Consider the following 13,384-nt stretch of genomic DNA (forward strand, 5'->3'; position numbering starts at 1 on the left):
GGAACAAAGTTTTCATGCGTCTCTTTGCAGCGATATGTTCGGAATGTTTTCAAAAGGTATTAGATAATTTAGAAAGGGAAAAAATAAACACATAAGAGATACACTTCTGAGGAGTACAGAGCTGTATTCATTCTGATCGGCTCCAAGAGAACTATTCAGTCAGTGCAGGTGGAATTCCCGATGTGCTGGGCACTGTACAAAGAGACTCTGAGACAAACTGGTCTACTGATCTGAACTGCAGATCCAGGACTGTGAGTGGCTGGGGTTTCCATGGCCAGAATGCAAGCATTAGGTCACAGGCTATTGTCTTAGGGAGACTGCAACACAAGCTCGGCTCTGCCGATAGCTGACTGTGAGACTTAGGGCAAATTCCTTCACCTGTCTGAATGTCGCTTTCCCCACCTATAAAATGAGGATGGGACGTCTCTGAGCTCCTTTTTCAGGACTTCTAAATGTCCATGAGAGACTTCTCATAGATTCCAACGTCCTATAACTTGACATGAAGGGGGCGCGCACGGCCTCTCCTTTCCTAGAGAAGTTTCACAAAAGGGAATATCGGGTCAGCCTGGTAGGTCTGAGGACAGGCCAGGCAGATTTGGCAATTTCTTCAGTTCTTCTGAGGTTTATAAATCTATCATTGTTCTTAGCTGTCAAGAGAAAGTGGGAGAGCCAGTCTCTTCCGTCTTACTATTAGCCCCAGGTCCATTCCATCCAGCTTATAAAGTGGCCTTGAAAAAGCAATTCTTACATATTATTAGATCCATGGACACCGTGACATCCTGATTGATGGCTGTGAGGTCTGCCTGCTGGAGGGGCTGACCCTGGCAGTAGGGCCCTCCTCCACCGGGATTCACCGGGCTCACTCTTTCTCTTCCTCAAGATGGGGACTGAGCTGACCTCACACGGGTGGGCAGATGCGAGTTCCCTCAGGTTAGACATTAGGGAAAACTTCCCACCTGAAAGGGAAGCTGAATACAAAGATGCTGCATGGACCAGCTTAGGATAGGGAGCAAGAGGAAATAAACCAAAAGGCAATTTTATTATCTTTCAGCTGGAAAAACAATCAGATGACTCTTGCGCTTACGTAATTAAGTACGAGCCGTCATCAAATGCCTCAGATGCTTCTATACAGAACCTGCTGCTCAAAGTTCAGCAACAGTTATACGTCTGATACTCATATTCTGGGTAAGCCTTCCCTTGGAGAAAATATTGGCATTTTGGACAAAATCATAAAGTGAAAGGAAAATAGAGAAGAGAGGACCTCTCTCACTTAAGATGCTTATCCAAAGTGGATTTGGTCTGGAAAGGCTTATAAAACCTTCCACATGACTGGCACGGTGCAGGCATAAGCGAAACTCTCAAATCCCACCAAGCATGCCCTCATTCAACCTGTAGCCTTGGAATGGCCTCTGGAGGGTCCATTGCTCAAGACTCACCCGGCTGGGCACGCCCACACCCAAGTCCTCTGGGACCCTACTTTGTGCAATGAGGGCTGAAAAGCTGTGTGGGCACGTACCTCAGACCTCAAAGCGCTTCTCGTGTGGTTGGGGAAGTAACACAATCATCCCCCAGAAAACAATGAGCAACGTGCTGGAGTAAACGTCCACGGAGGGAGAAATGTCTACGGGTCAGACTATAGTCAGAGTCGAGGCCGGAAGGGTCCTAAAAGTTGCAAAGGGGACAAGATAGGAAAATGTGGAAACTAGATTCCCTTCCTTACAGCTAAAATTTCTAAGTGGGGGCAAGGAGTTTAAAAAATCTTGGAAATACCATTTCCAATGAAATGTTCTGCTTCTGCCCTCCCGATGTCACTTCTCCGAGGTGGAAGCAGAGAAGTTTCTGAGAAAGAAGTTGAACTTGCATTTCTGAGCAGTATTCCCAGTGCTTATTTTATTCCAAACGTTTAGCATTTCTGCAGCCAAAACATTCAAGTCTCTTTCTAGATGAGATGAATTGGGAGAGATAGGGGAAGAGGCTCAGGAGTAGAAAGATAGACACTCCAGCTGCAAAAGGATGTTTGCACAGCAAGAGCGAACGGCGGCGGCTAAAGTCCAGGGAAATAAATGTTGCTCTTAAGGTGGAAACAAGTGAATTGAGTTCCTGGCTGGTTGCCAAGTCATGTCACCTTTCTGCGCCAGTTTCCTAATCTGGAAAGTGTGAATGATATTTTGTGTTTTTCCTATCTAAGAGGATTCTTGTGAGATATAGCGAGGTGAGGTATGGAAAATATAAGGCAGGATCAAGATGTTACTTCATAATGACAGTCCTAGTATTAGTTAATAGCAATCATCTATTAGAGCTAGTCATCTAGGATCCTGGATAGTTCTCTAGAATCTGGTTTTACTCCAGGTTTAGATCGGTTCACTCCCAAATTCCTTGCTGGACAGTGGAGACCCGTCCGCCCTAGGTGGGGTTACCATTTTCTCTGGCCCTGTCTACTTGTTTTTCAAATAACCTCAGGGTCTTTGCACTTGCTGTTCTCTCTGGTGGTCTCTCCTCCCAGATCACCACCTGACTGAGCCTTCTTGTTCACATCTCAGCTAGGAAGCCTCCTCTTCAGAGACTTTCTCTTATTATCCTATAGAAAGCAGTGCACCCCTCAGTCATTTCTAACCCATTACTCTGTCTTGTTTTCTTCATAGCACTGCCACCATCTAAAATTACCCTATGTATTCATGGATTTACTGATGGATTGCCTGCAAGTTCCATGGGCGCAAGGACTCTGTTCTGCTCATCCCAGCATCCAGAACAGTGTTTGTTGAATGACTTCACAATTTACTCCCGGTGAGCCCAGGGAAACGATCGTCTATTACAGCCAGCTCCCGAAGGCAGATGGCTTTCTCATATCCAGGAGAGTCCGGGGCAGGGGTGGGGCAGTTGGGGAGGTAGGTCATCTACCTAGTTCCTTCCCTTCTGGCCCTGCTCCTTCCAGAGAAGGCGGACAGTTAGCCGCTTCCCTAGCCTTTCTACCAGGCGCAGTTAACGTCTCCAGGACCAGGGCCCCTCTGACCTGTCAAAGGGTTGGTGCTGGGGTAGGTGGTCGTTGATTCTGCTTTGGGTCAGAGGCTCCCAATGGGCAGGGTGGGCGTGTGGCGAGGGTGCAGGCGAGAGGGGCGCCGCTCGGGGGACACTCGGTCGGAGGCGCGCCCCAGCCCACCTACTCGCGCGCGCACAGCCGCATTATTCCCTATAAGGATCTGAACGGTCCGGGGCCGCCCCGCCCGGTCGCCCCGCGCCCCCGGCCCCGCCCCCTTTTCGGAGGGCCGATGAGGTAATGCGGCCCTGCCATTGGTCGGAGGGGGCGGGCCCCGAGGGCCCCGCGGGGGTGCCGGGGGGACCCGCGCTATATCACTCGGCCGCCGGGCAGCGGCGCAGAGCGGGCAGCGGGCGGGCGCTCGGACGGCTTCTCCTGCTCCTGCTCCTCCGGCTCCGGCTCCGGCTCCCGCTCCTTCGCCCGGAGACACCTCCTGCCCGCAGAGTCGTGCGCCAGCGCCCGGGCAGCCTCGCCGCGCCCCATCCCGTCCCGCTGGGCACTCGGGGGACAGCGCGCCCGAAGCCAAAGTTGCCCCGCACGGCCGGGCGGGTGAACTCGGGCTGCAGCGGCCCCGCGGGCGGCGCGCACCGCAACTTTGGAGAGGCGAGCAGCAGCCCCAGCAGCGGCCGCGGCGATGACTCCCTGGCTTGGGCTCGTCGTGCTCCTGGGCAGCTGGAGCCTGGGGGACTGGGGCGCCGAGGCGTGCACATGCTCGCCCAGCCACCCCCAGGACGCCTTCTGCAACTCTGACATCGGTAAGCGCTCCTGGTGTCCCCGCCAGAGCCCCCGCGGTGCCCGCTCGCGCGCTGCAGCCCGGACTGGGTCGCTGCGCCGGGTGGCGTGGCGAACCCCGCTCCTTTTCTCTGCCTGGGCTTAGGGTGGGGTGGTGAGCCTCAGTTTCCTCGGGCTGGGGCTCTGGCATAACCGAGAGGGGAGCTGCCCTGCAGAGAAACCCCACACTGGCCGAGTGAACTGCAGCTTTTGCTCTCCTTTTAGGGCGTGAGGTCCCTACCGCTCCTTTGACATCTGGAAAATTTCCCTTTTCACTATTGCAGGAGGAGGGGCTGGAGGAGAAGGCTGGGAGAGAGGGTTCCTAAAACTTGCAATGCCAACTAAAGTGCTGGGATGTTAAGTAGTTAAAGGAAAAACAAAAGTTGCCAGCCATGTGCACAGAAAGTTGCAGGAGAAACTTTCAGTTCTCTGAGTTTGCATCATCTCCCCCGTCCATGAAGTTCATTCTTTTCATTGAGACCCAACCCAGCCTCAGCTTCCCAGGCAAGTGCTAACCCAGCTTCTTGGACTGCCAAGTCTGGGTGGATTTAAGGAGAAAAATGGGAAGAAAGCCGTGGGGTTGACCTTCCCCCGGAGGAACTGTATTTGACAGTGTTGATAGCAAGCAGGAGGTGGCGTGTGTGAGGGATCGCTTATCACGTAGCTGCGAGAATTTGCAGGAAGGCTGTTTTTTTTTTCCCTTGAATATGTGTGGGGAGGGGGAGAATGAGCAGGAAAAATAGATTTGTCATCAAAAGAACAAAGATGCCCAGGGTCACATCGTGGTGACAATTCCAAGCTGGACCTCGAGTCTTGATTAGAGAGACTCAGTAAGAAGCCTAACCAGTTTTTATCAAGGGCTTCCAGAGTGTCCTGGGAGAGCTTGTCTGGGAGTGTTCGGGACACTTGTGTTTGGATGGCCAGAGGTGGAGGAGCAGCTGGAAAACATCTCTCTCCTCCTTTCCAGCTCATAAAGCATGCAAGTCCAGTGGCCTCTGCTGTGTGTGTGTGTGTGTGTGTGTGTGTGTGTGTGTGCGTGTGTGTGTGTGTGTGTGTGTGTGTGTACGCACGGGCTGGGGGTGGGGTGGAACACAGTCTGGCCGCCCTCTGCCTGTGTCGATTCAGAGGTGAAGAATGGAGCGTGTGTGTTTTAAGTACAGTCATAAAGGGGAAGGAAAATTTTCCACTGGGTCCTGGGTGAGGGCCTCCACAAGTGTGCTGCAGGGGAGGGGGGAGGAGACCGGAGCCTGGCAGAGGAGGCAGCTGAGGTTGGGAGGGGCGCTGCTGGTGGGCCCAGCCAAGCCTAGGAGAAGTCAGGGAGGTGGCTGTGGTGACCAGGAGGTCAGTCCAGTTGGCAGGCGTGGGTGTTTGTGTGACCTGGGGTCACCCTTGTTAGAGGTCCCCTGGGGCTCATGTTGTACGCACTGCCCTTCCCTCTCCCGGGGGATTCTGGCTGGTCCCTGGGTTTGTGAGTTGCCTGGGAGGATCCTTTTGGGCTGCCTGAGGCCCGGAAGGGTTTTCTCCCTTCTCCTTTGACTGCCCCCACCCAAATTCCACTTGGCCTGTCCCATCTCATCCCTTGGTGACATTCCCACCTGAGTCATGTTGGGAGCTGCTGCTGCTGGCGGTGGTGGGTTCTGGTCCTGCTCAGTGAGGAGCACACACTCGGGGCCAGGGCGCTGACAGGTGGAGTCAAGGCGCCCTCTTCTGCTTGACAATGGCTTGGATGTGTTCACTGGGATTGTTTTGGGTGTGTGGGGAGAGGGAGACCTCATGCCTCCCCCCTTGCCCTTGACTTTGGGATTTCCACCCTGGAAGGTCACCAGGGAACAGTGGAAACAGGAGCAAGGAGACCCTGCTTCCAATGGGGGCGCTGCTTGACTCAGTTTCCTGTTTAGCTTTCCTGCTGTGGGTCTGGGCTGATGCAGAAAGTTTCTTGTGATTTCTCTGGATTTATTCAAGAATAAATCCCCCTGCCACCCTCTTCAAGAAAGGGGGCCCAGAGAAAAGCTGAGTTACCAGAAAGTATCCAAAGCCCAGAACATTGTGGTAGCAAGAAGAAAAAAAGAGACAAAAAATCTTCGATGCCCTGGCACCGATCCAACACTGTTCTGCCTGCGTTTGGTGCACTGCACTGGTGGCAAGGATGAGATAATGCTTTTAAAAATGGGAGGTGTGGATGTGGGCTGCTTGCTTGTTGACCTCCGCCGCCTTACAGCACCCTGCTGGTGTCCAGTAGGTGGCTCCCAGTTTTCCCAGCTCGCGGCCTTTCTGGTTTACGTCTGGGTTGAAGCTCTGCTCAGAAATGTGTAGGAGCTCCCCATTCCCCGTGACCTCCAGGAGCCACCCCCAGCCAACGCTGTAGCCCATTAAAGATGCTCAAGCCAGTCCACCAGCTTCTAGAACCTTCTTGGCTGTTTTCTCTTCGTGACCAGGTGCCGTGTTGCTGGGTGAAGGGCACAGTGTCCTGGCTTGGCCCTTGTTAAGGAACCCCCCGTGGCCTTCCCTCTCCTTCCTCCTTATCCACAGGTGTCTCTTTTTGCCTTTCTCCCCCAAAGCCCCCGGGGACTTGCATTGCCTTCTGGGTGAGGAGGAGTTAAAAGGTGTTTCTATGGCAACTCCAGGCCCTGCACCCTAGCGAAATGTTTAGGAGAAGAATAAACTACATGCTGGCTTATAAAACATACTGTGGGGAAAGAAAAGGGCTTGGCAGCCGCCACAATGTCTATGGCCCCCTCCCCACCAGCCATTGCCCCTGAAACTCTTGACAAAACCTTGCCTCGGGAGGAGGGGTGGGAGGGAGCTAGGAATGAAGGAGCCTGCCTCAGCCGGGCAAATCCTGCTCCAGCAGCTCTGTCCAGCCCAGGAAGAGGTGGGCAGTGCCAATTTTCAGAGCCTTCTGAAAATCAGGGTGTGCGTGTGTGTGTGTGTGTGTGTGTGTGTGGTTTCTGCAGGGGGGCCGGGCGGTAGAGAGAGAGAAATTTGTTTCAGAACGCCAAGCCCTCCTCTTTCCCTCCCTGGCAAAGAGGAATGAGGCTGTGGGACGGAGTGTTGGGGGCCTGCCCCCTGAGCCTGTTGGGAATTCGAGAGCGAGGCTCTGCTTGGGGGCCCGCTGCCAGCCCTGGAGGATGGTCCCTGGATATCTGCGAATTGTTTTGGCAGGGACCAGTGCCAGTGGATTCTTTCAGTATCAGATCTGAGGTTGTGGTTTTAGCCAAGAAGCCATTTGCAAAGAAGTCAGATCCATTGCCTGTCACTCACACATACACAATTGCACTCTACACCGGGCTTTGTGACTTAAGGAAAATAAAAAGGATCAGACTTCAGAGAGGAGCTGGCCCCTTGGGGAGGGGTCCCAGGCAGGCTGTTGACCTCTTGGGAACCTTGGAGAGAGGAGAGCTGCTCTTCACAGGAAGAAGGAAGGGACATCTCAGACTCCCACTGGGTGTAACCACTTCACAGACCCTGTGTCTTTCATCCACCCAGCAACCTTAAGAGTGGTATTATGCCAATTTTTCAGATGGAAAACACTGAATCTGAGAGAGGTTGTGCTTTCCCAAGGTCCCCCAGCTACTAAATGGTAAGGCTCGGTTCATCCTTAGTTAATGCCATTCTTCAAAAAGTTTTCAAGTTGCATTTATCTTGGATATTCTAAGGCAGACAACCCCTCCTAGGACGGAAATGGAATGGACAGTTAACACTTGAGAGTGCTTTATTTATTGACCTGAGAAGTTTTCATTAAAAATAGAAAGATAGCCAAAATGGCCAGCGGTTTTAATTAAACATCACTTTATGGGAGGGAGAAATTATTATTATTACTGTTATTATTATATTAGGGTATAAATAGAGAAAAATAAAGGAAAATTCCTAATGTTCTTCGGCTATTAGAACTGGAAGAGACCATCAAAACCACCAAGTCAAAGTTAAAAAATGGCTCAGTTTGTCTCACTGAGGCCCCGGGGGATAAGGACAGCTAATGGAGACGAGACATCTTGAGCTTGCATACTCCTCCTCTTCCAGGCGGGGATGCGTTGGGGCTGCCCAGGGCGAGGTGCCCAGTCTATGCAGACGGCCAGTGTGGTGGAAGAAAACCAGAGGCAGAGTCAGGAGACGGGGTCCTGGCTGGCAGGCGAAGGTGCCTCTCCCACAGCTCTGTGCCCCTGTCGCAGTCCCTGGATAGATAAGGCTGGAAGCATGGCCACAGGAGTGGCTTGGGTGGAGGGACTTTTGTTTGTTTTGCAAGAACAGCAGGAACCATTCAGCTCCACTGCTGAACGGCACATTCCAACAGGTTCATTAATTAAAAACAAAAACAACAACACAATTCTCCTTGCGTTTGACTTTTACCATTCCAGCCGGTATGGACAAGGAGGCCCCTTCTTCTAGGCTTTGTCATAGTCAACGCCTGCGTGGCCTCAAGAGGCAGGGTGGGGTGGTGGAAAGGCCGTGGGGCGGGCAGAGCTGGGCTTCATTCCTTCCTCTGGGGCTTGGTGGCTGTGTTGCTTGGGCATGTTACTGGACGTCTTTAAGCTTTCGTTTCCTCATTTATAAAAGGGGAATCATAATTTGTTCCATTTCAACCGTTTCATTTTATTCTACATATTTAAAGTTACAAGTATTATGTGAATACATTCCATGTCCATGTGTGTATCTGTGTGTATATCTATATCCATCCATCCATACTCCATCCATCTATCCATCACCCATCCATGTCTATCTATCTATCTATCTATCTGTCTGTCTGTCTAAAATCAGATAAGGGGGAAGTCTTTTTTGATCACTTCTTCTAATTCTAGCTCCTTCTCCAGACCATTTCCTCCCTGTGCATTTACATACATAGGTACCTATAGAAAATTTATAGTAGTTTTTTCCCTTAAAAACATGAATAATAGAACACTATAAATAGTGGAAAACCGTATATAGCATTCTGCTTTTTTTTCATTGAACAATGTATATTAGAGATTGTTCTGAGATATACGTATGGATCTAGTTCATTCTTTTTGTGTATAGTATTCCATAGGGTCATAATTTTTTTTTTTCCTTTTGAGGAAGATTAGCCCTGAGCTAACATCTGCCACCAATCCTCCTCCTTTTACTGAGGAAGACTGGCCCTGAGTTAACATCCGTGCCCATCTTCCTTTACTTTATGTGGGATGCCTGCCACAGCATGGCTTGCCAAGCCGTGCATAGGTCTGCACCCGGGATCCGAACTGGCGAACCCCGGGCTGCCGAAGCCGAACGCGGGAACTTAACTGCTGCACCACCGGGCTGGCCCCTAGGGTCATAATTTTAAAAACCTAATTATGGAGTGATTACTATGGGCTAGGCATCATTCCATACAATTAACATGCATTAACTCATTTAATTCTCTTAATAGTCCTGTGAGGCAGCTGTGTTACTGTTGTCTCCACTTTACAGATGAGGAAATTGAGTCTTAGAAAAATTAGGTAACTTGTTCAAGGTTACTACAGAGCCTGCATTTAAACCCCTGCAGCCTGGCATTAAAATATAATCAATACTATCTATTAAATTACATTACATTATATTATATTATACTATATGTTATATTGTATATATTACTATATACTATTATATTGCTATAATAACATAATATCCCTATAGGTATAGGTATATATCTATTTAACCATCCCCCATTGATAGATGTCTAGGTTTCTAACAGCTGTTCACCCTTACAAAGAGCACTGCAACAGTCATTGTACAATCCTCTTGTTCACATGTTACAAATATTTCTCTATGGGAAACATACCATTGGAATTATTGCGCATAAGTAAGTGCATTTTACATTTTAATAGTTCCTGCCAGTTTGCCCTCCAGAGTGGCTGTGTTAACATAGTTCTTTTCAGATGTGCAACATGAAGCGATGGAGGAACTATTCCGGCCCTGTGTAATACTTCCATGCTTCTCTCAAATGGGAAAGCAATCTATAATTTTTATTGACTTTCTAGGGTTTTTCCTCCTTTCGCTTATCCCTTTGTCCCTTCTAAAGTGAGCAAACTTAGGGCTACTTAGACCAAGTTGAGGGAGCATTGTTATAGGGAGCGAGGGGCTTCAGTGCCAGGAAAGCTGTGGTCCTTGAATTGTGGCAGTTTGGAGTAATTCAGTTGAAGATGCTGTGGTTCTTTTGCTTTCATAATAAGCAATGGGCCTTTCGTTCCATGAAGCTGTTTGACTTTGGGGTTTCACATGAACCCACGTTTAAGCATATGTGGCTATATTTTGAAGACACAGGGCACAGGGTTTTGTTTGGTGACTCAAAGATGCCCCATAGTAGACCGGCCTGGCCCAGTTCATGGTGGCACCAGGGGACTCAACCTTTTGTCACCCTACTCCCCTTGTTGTTGCATTTGGATGGCACTTGGATGGGAGTGGTGGGATGGCCATGGAGATGCACATGGACTGTGGAGAGGGAGGCAAGGTGGCTCCCAAACAGGAAAGATGCTGGGGTCTCGTCAGTCATTATGGGAGCAGCAAGGGCTGGTTTAAGAGAGAGTTCACTGTCCTGATTAAAACCCTTCAGTGGACTCTTGAAATAAAGTGTCATAAAATGACTCTTACAAGGACTGATCTGGCCCCTGCCTAATTCTTCATCCTCTCATCACTGCACCTTCCAGCTCCAGCTGTTCATGTATTCTCTTTCTGGCTCTTGGCCCATGCTGTCCCCTTGGTTTTGAACATTCCTCATTAACTTCTCATTCTCCAGGTCACATGCGGTCCCATTTCCTGGCCCACTCCTTGGCATTGGTGCGGAAGAACAGTCACGCCTTGCCCAAATTTTAAACACGTTGAAAAACACCATCTTTAGTAAAAGCCAAATTCTCCAAAGCTATGTGGGAAATTCCCAGAGGGGGCCATTCTTGGGTTGGGCGAGACCTAAGGGCTGTGTACCACCCAAAGGGATGCATCTAACCCCCCTGAGAGGGGAGGGACCTGCTATGCTGTCTACATTACTTGATAAGCCCAGTCCCATCTTCTGGACATTATACTCCACCACCATCCCAGAGAAAAATGTAGAGATTTCTAAATGCCATCCCAGCAGGAGAGGACCAAAAATGATAACTACCTTTCATTGAGGTGCACTTACTATGTGCCAGGCACTGTACCAAACTCCTTACTTGCATATCCTGTGAAGTGGGGACTGCCCATCCCAGCTGCCTGGTGAGTGATTTGAGGCTAGAGAGGTGAAATCCTTATCCAAGATCACACTGCTAGGAAACAGACAAGCCGGAACCTCCACTTGCTTGGTCTGTCTCCAAAACTTGTATTGCAAATTAGTCTCTTATATAGACCAAGGGCTGGGAATCTTTGGACGTGGGAAGTTGCTACTCCTTTGCAACTTCCCCCACCTTGGTTTTCTGATGCCACACTGTCGGGGGTCCCCTTGGTATGCTTCTCTGATTTTTTCTGTAGCCAGCCTCTCCAGCCCTTGCCTCCTCTGCTACCCCCAATTTTATTACAGTACAGTCCTAATGAAAGCAAGCCTGGAACCCCATTTCTAATTTCTATCCCAGTGCTCTTTCCACTGAATCAGTGGTTCCCAGCCTTTTCAACACCATGGACTATTGGCTATTAATTTTCCGTCAGTGGGTTCCATGTTTGGAAAAATTATCCATCACTACTTCATGTGTTGAGTGTTGATTATTTTTCCATTAGAAGAACTAATTAAAATATATCTATAACGACTGATACTAGCCGGTCATTATTCTGACACAGTCAGCTAGTATGTCAATTAATTGTAGCCCAAAGCACAGAAACTTGGTGCTTTCTTAAGCCTGGGGAGCATTCTCATGGGCTGTTGGATGACTGTAGGGTATGGGTTGGGCTGGCTTACTGAAATGCTGAAAATAGCTCATGGAGCCCTTCGTCATCACTGTTCTTCACACCTCTGAGAATGGCCCTTTAGTTTTACATGGGTTTACCATCTCTCCTCCTTGTGGGCAGGTCCACACATTGACCCTCCCTTGCCATATTCCTATGACCTCACAGTGCTGAGAACGGGGCTGGCGGAGGTGGCAGGGAAACAATGTGCCCTCGTTGGGTTGCACACCCTTTCAGAGGAGGTGACGTGGCTTCAGGTATTGTTTTCCTGTATTAACCTCTGATAGGCTGGAGCAGATGAATGTTGATTCTAGCTAAAGGGACTCGCTAAACCGTGTAAGACAGGAGGTCACCTGGTGTCTTTCCAAGCTGTAATGGAACGGAGGCCTTTTTGCTTCGTCGCTAAAAAATTAGAGTCTAGAGGAGGCGAGGGGACCCATTGAACCTTTCCTGTCCATTTATAAGCTCTCTGTGAGGCTGGGGTGGTTTGGCTGCCCCAGAAGGGATGGTCCCTGCTGCCCAGCACGCAGTTCTGATTCACATCGATGTAAATCTTATCACCTAAGGGTGGCATGCACGGCACAGAGAGTGGAGACGTTAAGTGTTCCCAGGCCTGCGGCCACCTGGCTTTTTGTGGGGGTGGGGAAGAGAAGGAGAGCTGTAAGATTTGGTCTCAGAGCCCAAGGTAAAGTTCAGCGAGTGGAAAAACAGAGCCCTGGGAGGACAGGGGGTGGAGGGGTGGGGAGAGGGGAAATCCTGAGCAGACCAGATCATTCTGGAACCAGAGACCTTAAATATTGCCTGCAGTTACCCTGCCCCCTCCACCCAACTTTGATCCCTCTGGGAGTGGGGGCCCCAGGCATGGAATCGCCCAGTGGCCTGCAGAGAAGGACTGTTGCGTTCAGAAATCTTAGAGCTCCTGCACTCCCCAGAATAGGGCGTGGGGAAGGCGAGCCTTGCACCCTGGCTCAGACTTCACGAGGATGTGGGTTCGTCACTTGAGGGATCATGGATATTTGCCTAAACTGCTTCCGGTTCACGAGTTAGGAGGGGTCTCCTTTTCACTTAGACTTTATCGTTGTGTATAGATGCATAACCTTTGAGATTTGGAAACAGAGCAGCTCTGGTGAGCTCTGCTGCTCAGAAGCTTGGGCCTCAGTTTCCTCATCTGCAAAATGGGGGAACTAATAGTATGTAGTACCACATTGGGTTGGTGATTAAGTGAAATAATTCATGGACAACGTTTAGCACATGGTAGCAGGGTTGTTCAATTATATGCAAGAGCGGGTATTCTCAGTTTATTTTTTGGTGAGGAAAATGGGACCCCGAGGGGCGATGTGACATTTTTCAGGATCACATACAGAAAGCTGAGTTTCAAAATCATGGTTGTTTGACGCCCCCCACCGCCCCCGCCATCTGATGCTTTCCCACTTTGTCACACTGCCTCCCACAGGACAGAGAAACAAACAACTAAGTTCCCTACTCTGTATTTTCATAACTCTCCGCATTTTAGAGTCTTAAGTTCACTTGATCTTATTTGATGATCACAACATCCCACTGAGGAAGGCAGGACGGTGGGAGTCATCGTTCCCATTAAACAGATGTCAATAGTGAGAATCGGTGTGGTTCTGGAGCATGGCCACCAGCCCATACATGGACTTGGGAGTGGAACCCATGTCTTCAGAGGGCAAGTCCTACACTCTTTTCAAGGGTCAGGTGCCGCCCTTTCCTCTCTAGACCAGC

At 49.9% G+C, this 13,384-nt stretch overlaps 2 protein-coding genes across 3 annotated transcripts in view; one reads left to right on the forward strand and one right to left on the reverse strand.

The window, feature by feature from the left end:
• Positions 1-13,384, reverse strand: part of SYN3 (synapsin III) — a 460,518-nt gene that overhangs the window by 245,352 nt on the left and 201,782 nt on the right. The window lies entirely within an intron of this gene.
• The window catches only part of TIMP3 (TIMP metallopeptidase inhibitor 3), a 54,509-nt gene continuing 44,793 nt past the window's right edge, over positions 3,669-13,384 (forward strand). Inside the window, 1 exon segment of the mRNA NM_001081870.2 lies at positions 3,669-3,789. Coding sequence (NP_001075339.1) covers positions 3,669-3,789 — 121 coding nt within the window.

This window comes from Equus caballus, chromosome 28, assembly GCF_041296265.1.
Source record: "Equus caballus isolate H_3958 breed thoroughbred chromosome 28, TB-T2T, whole genome shotgun sequence".
Classification (NCBI taxonomy): domain Eukaryota; kingdom Metazoa; phylum Chordata; class Mammalia; order Perissodactyla; family Equidae; genus Equus; species Equus caballus.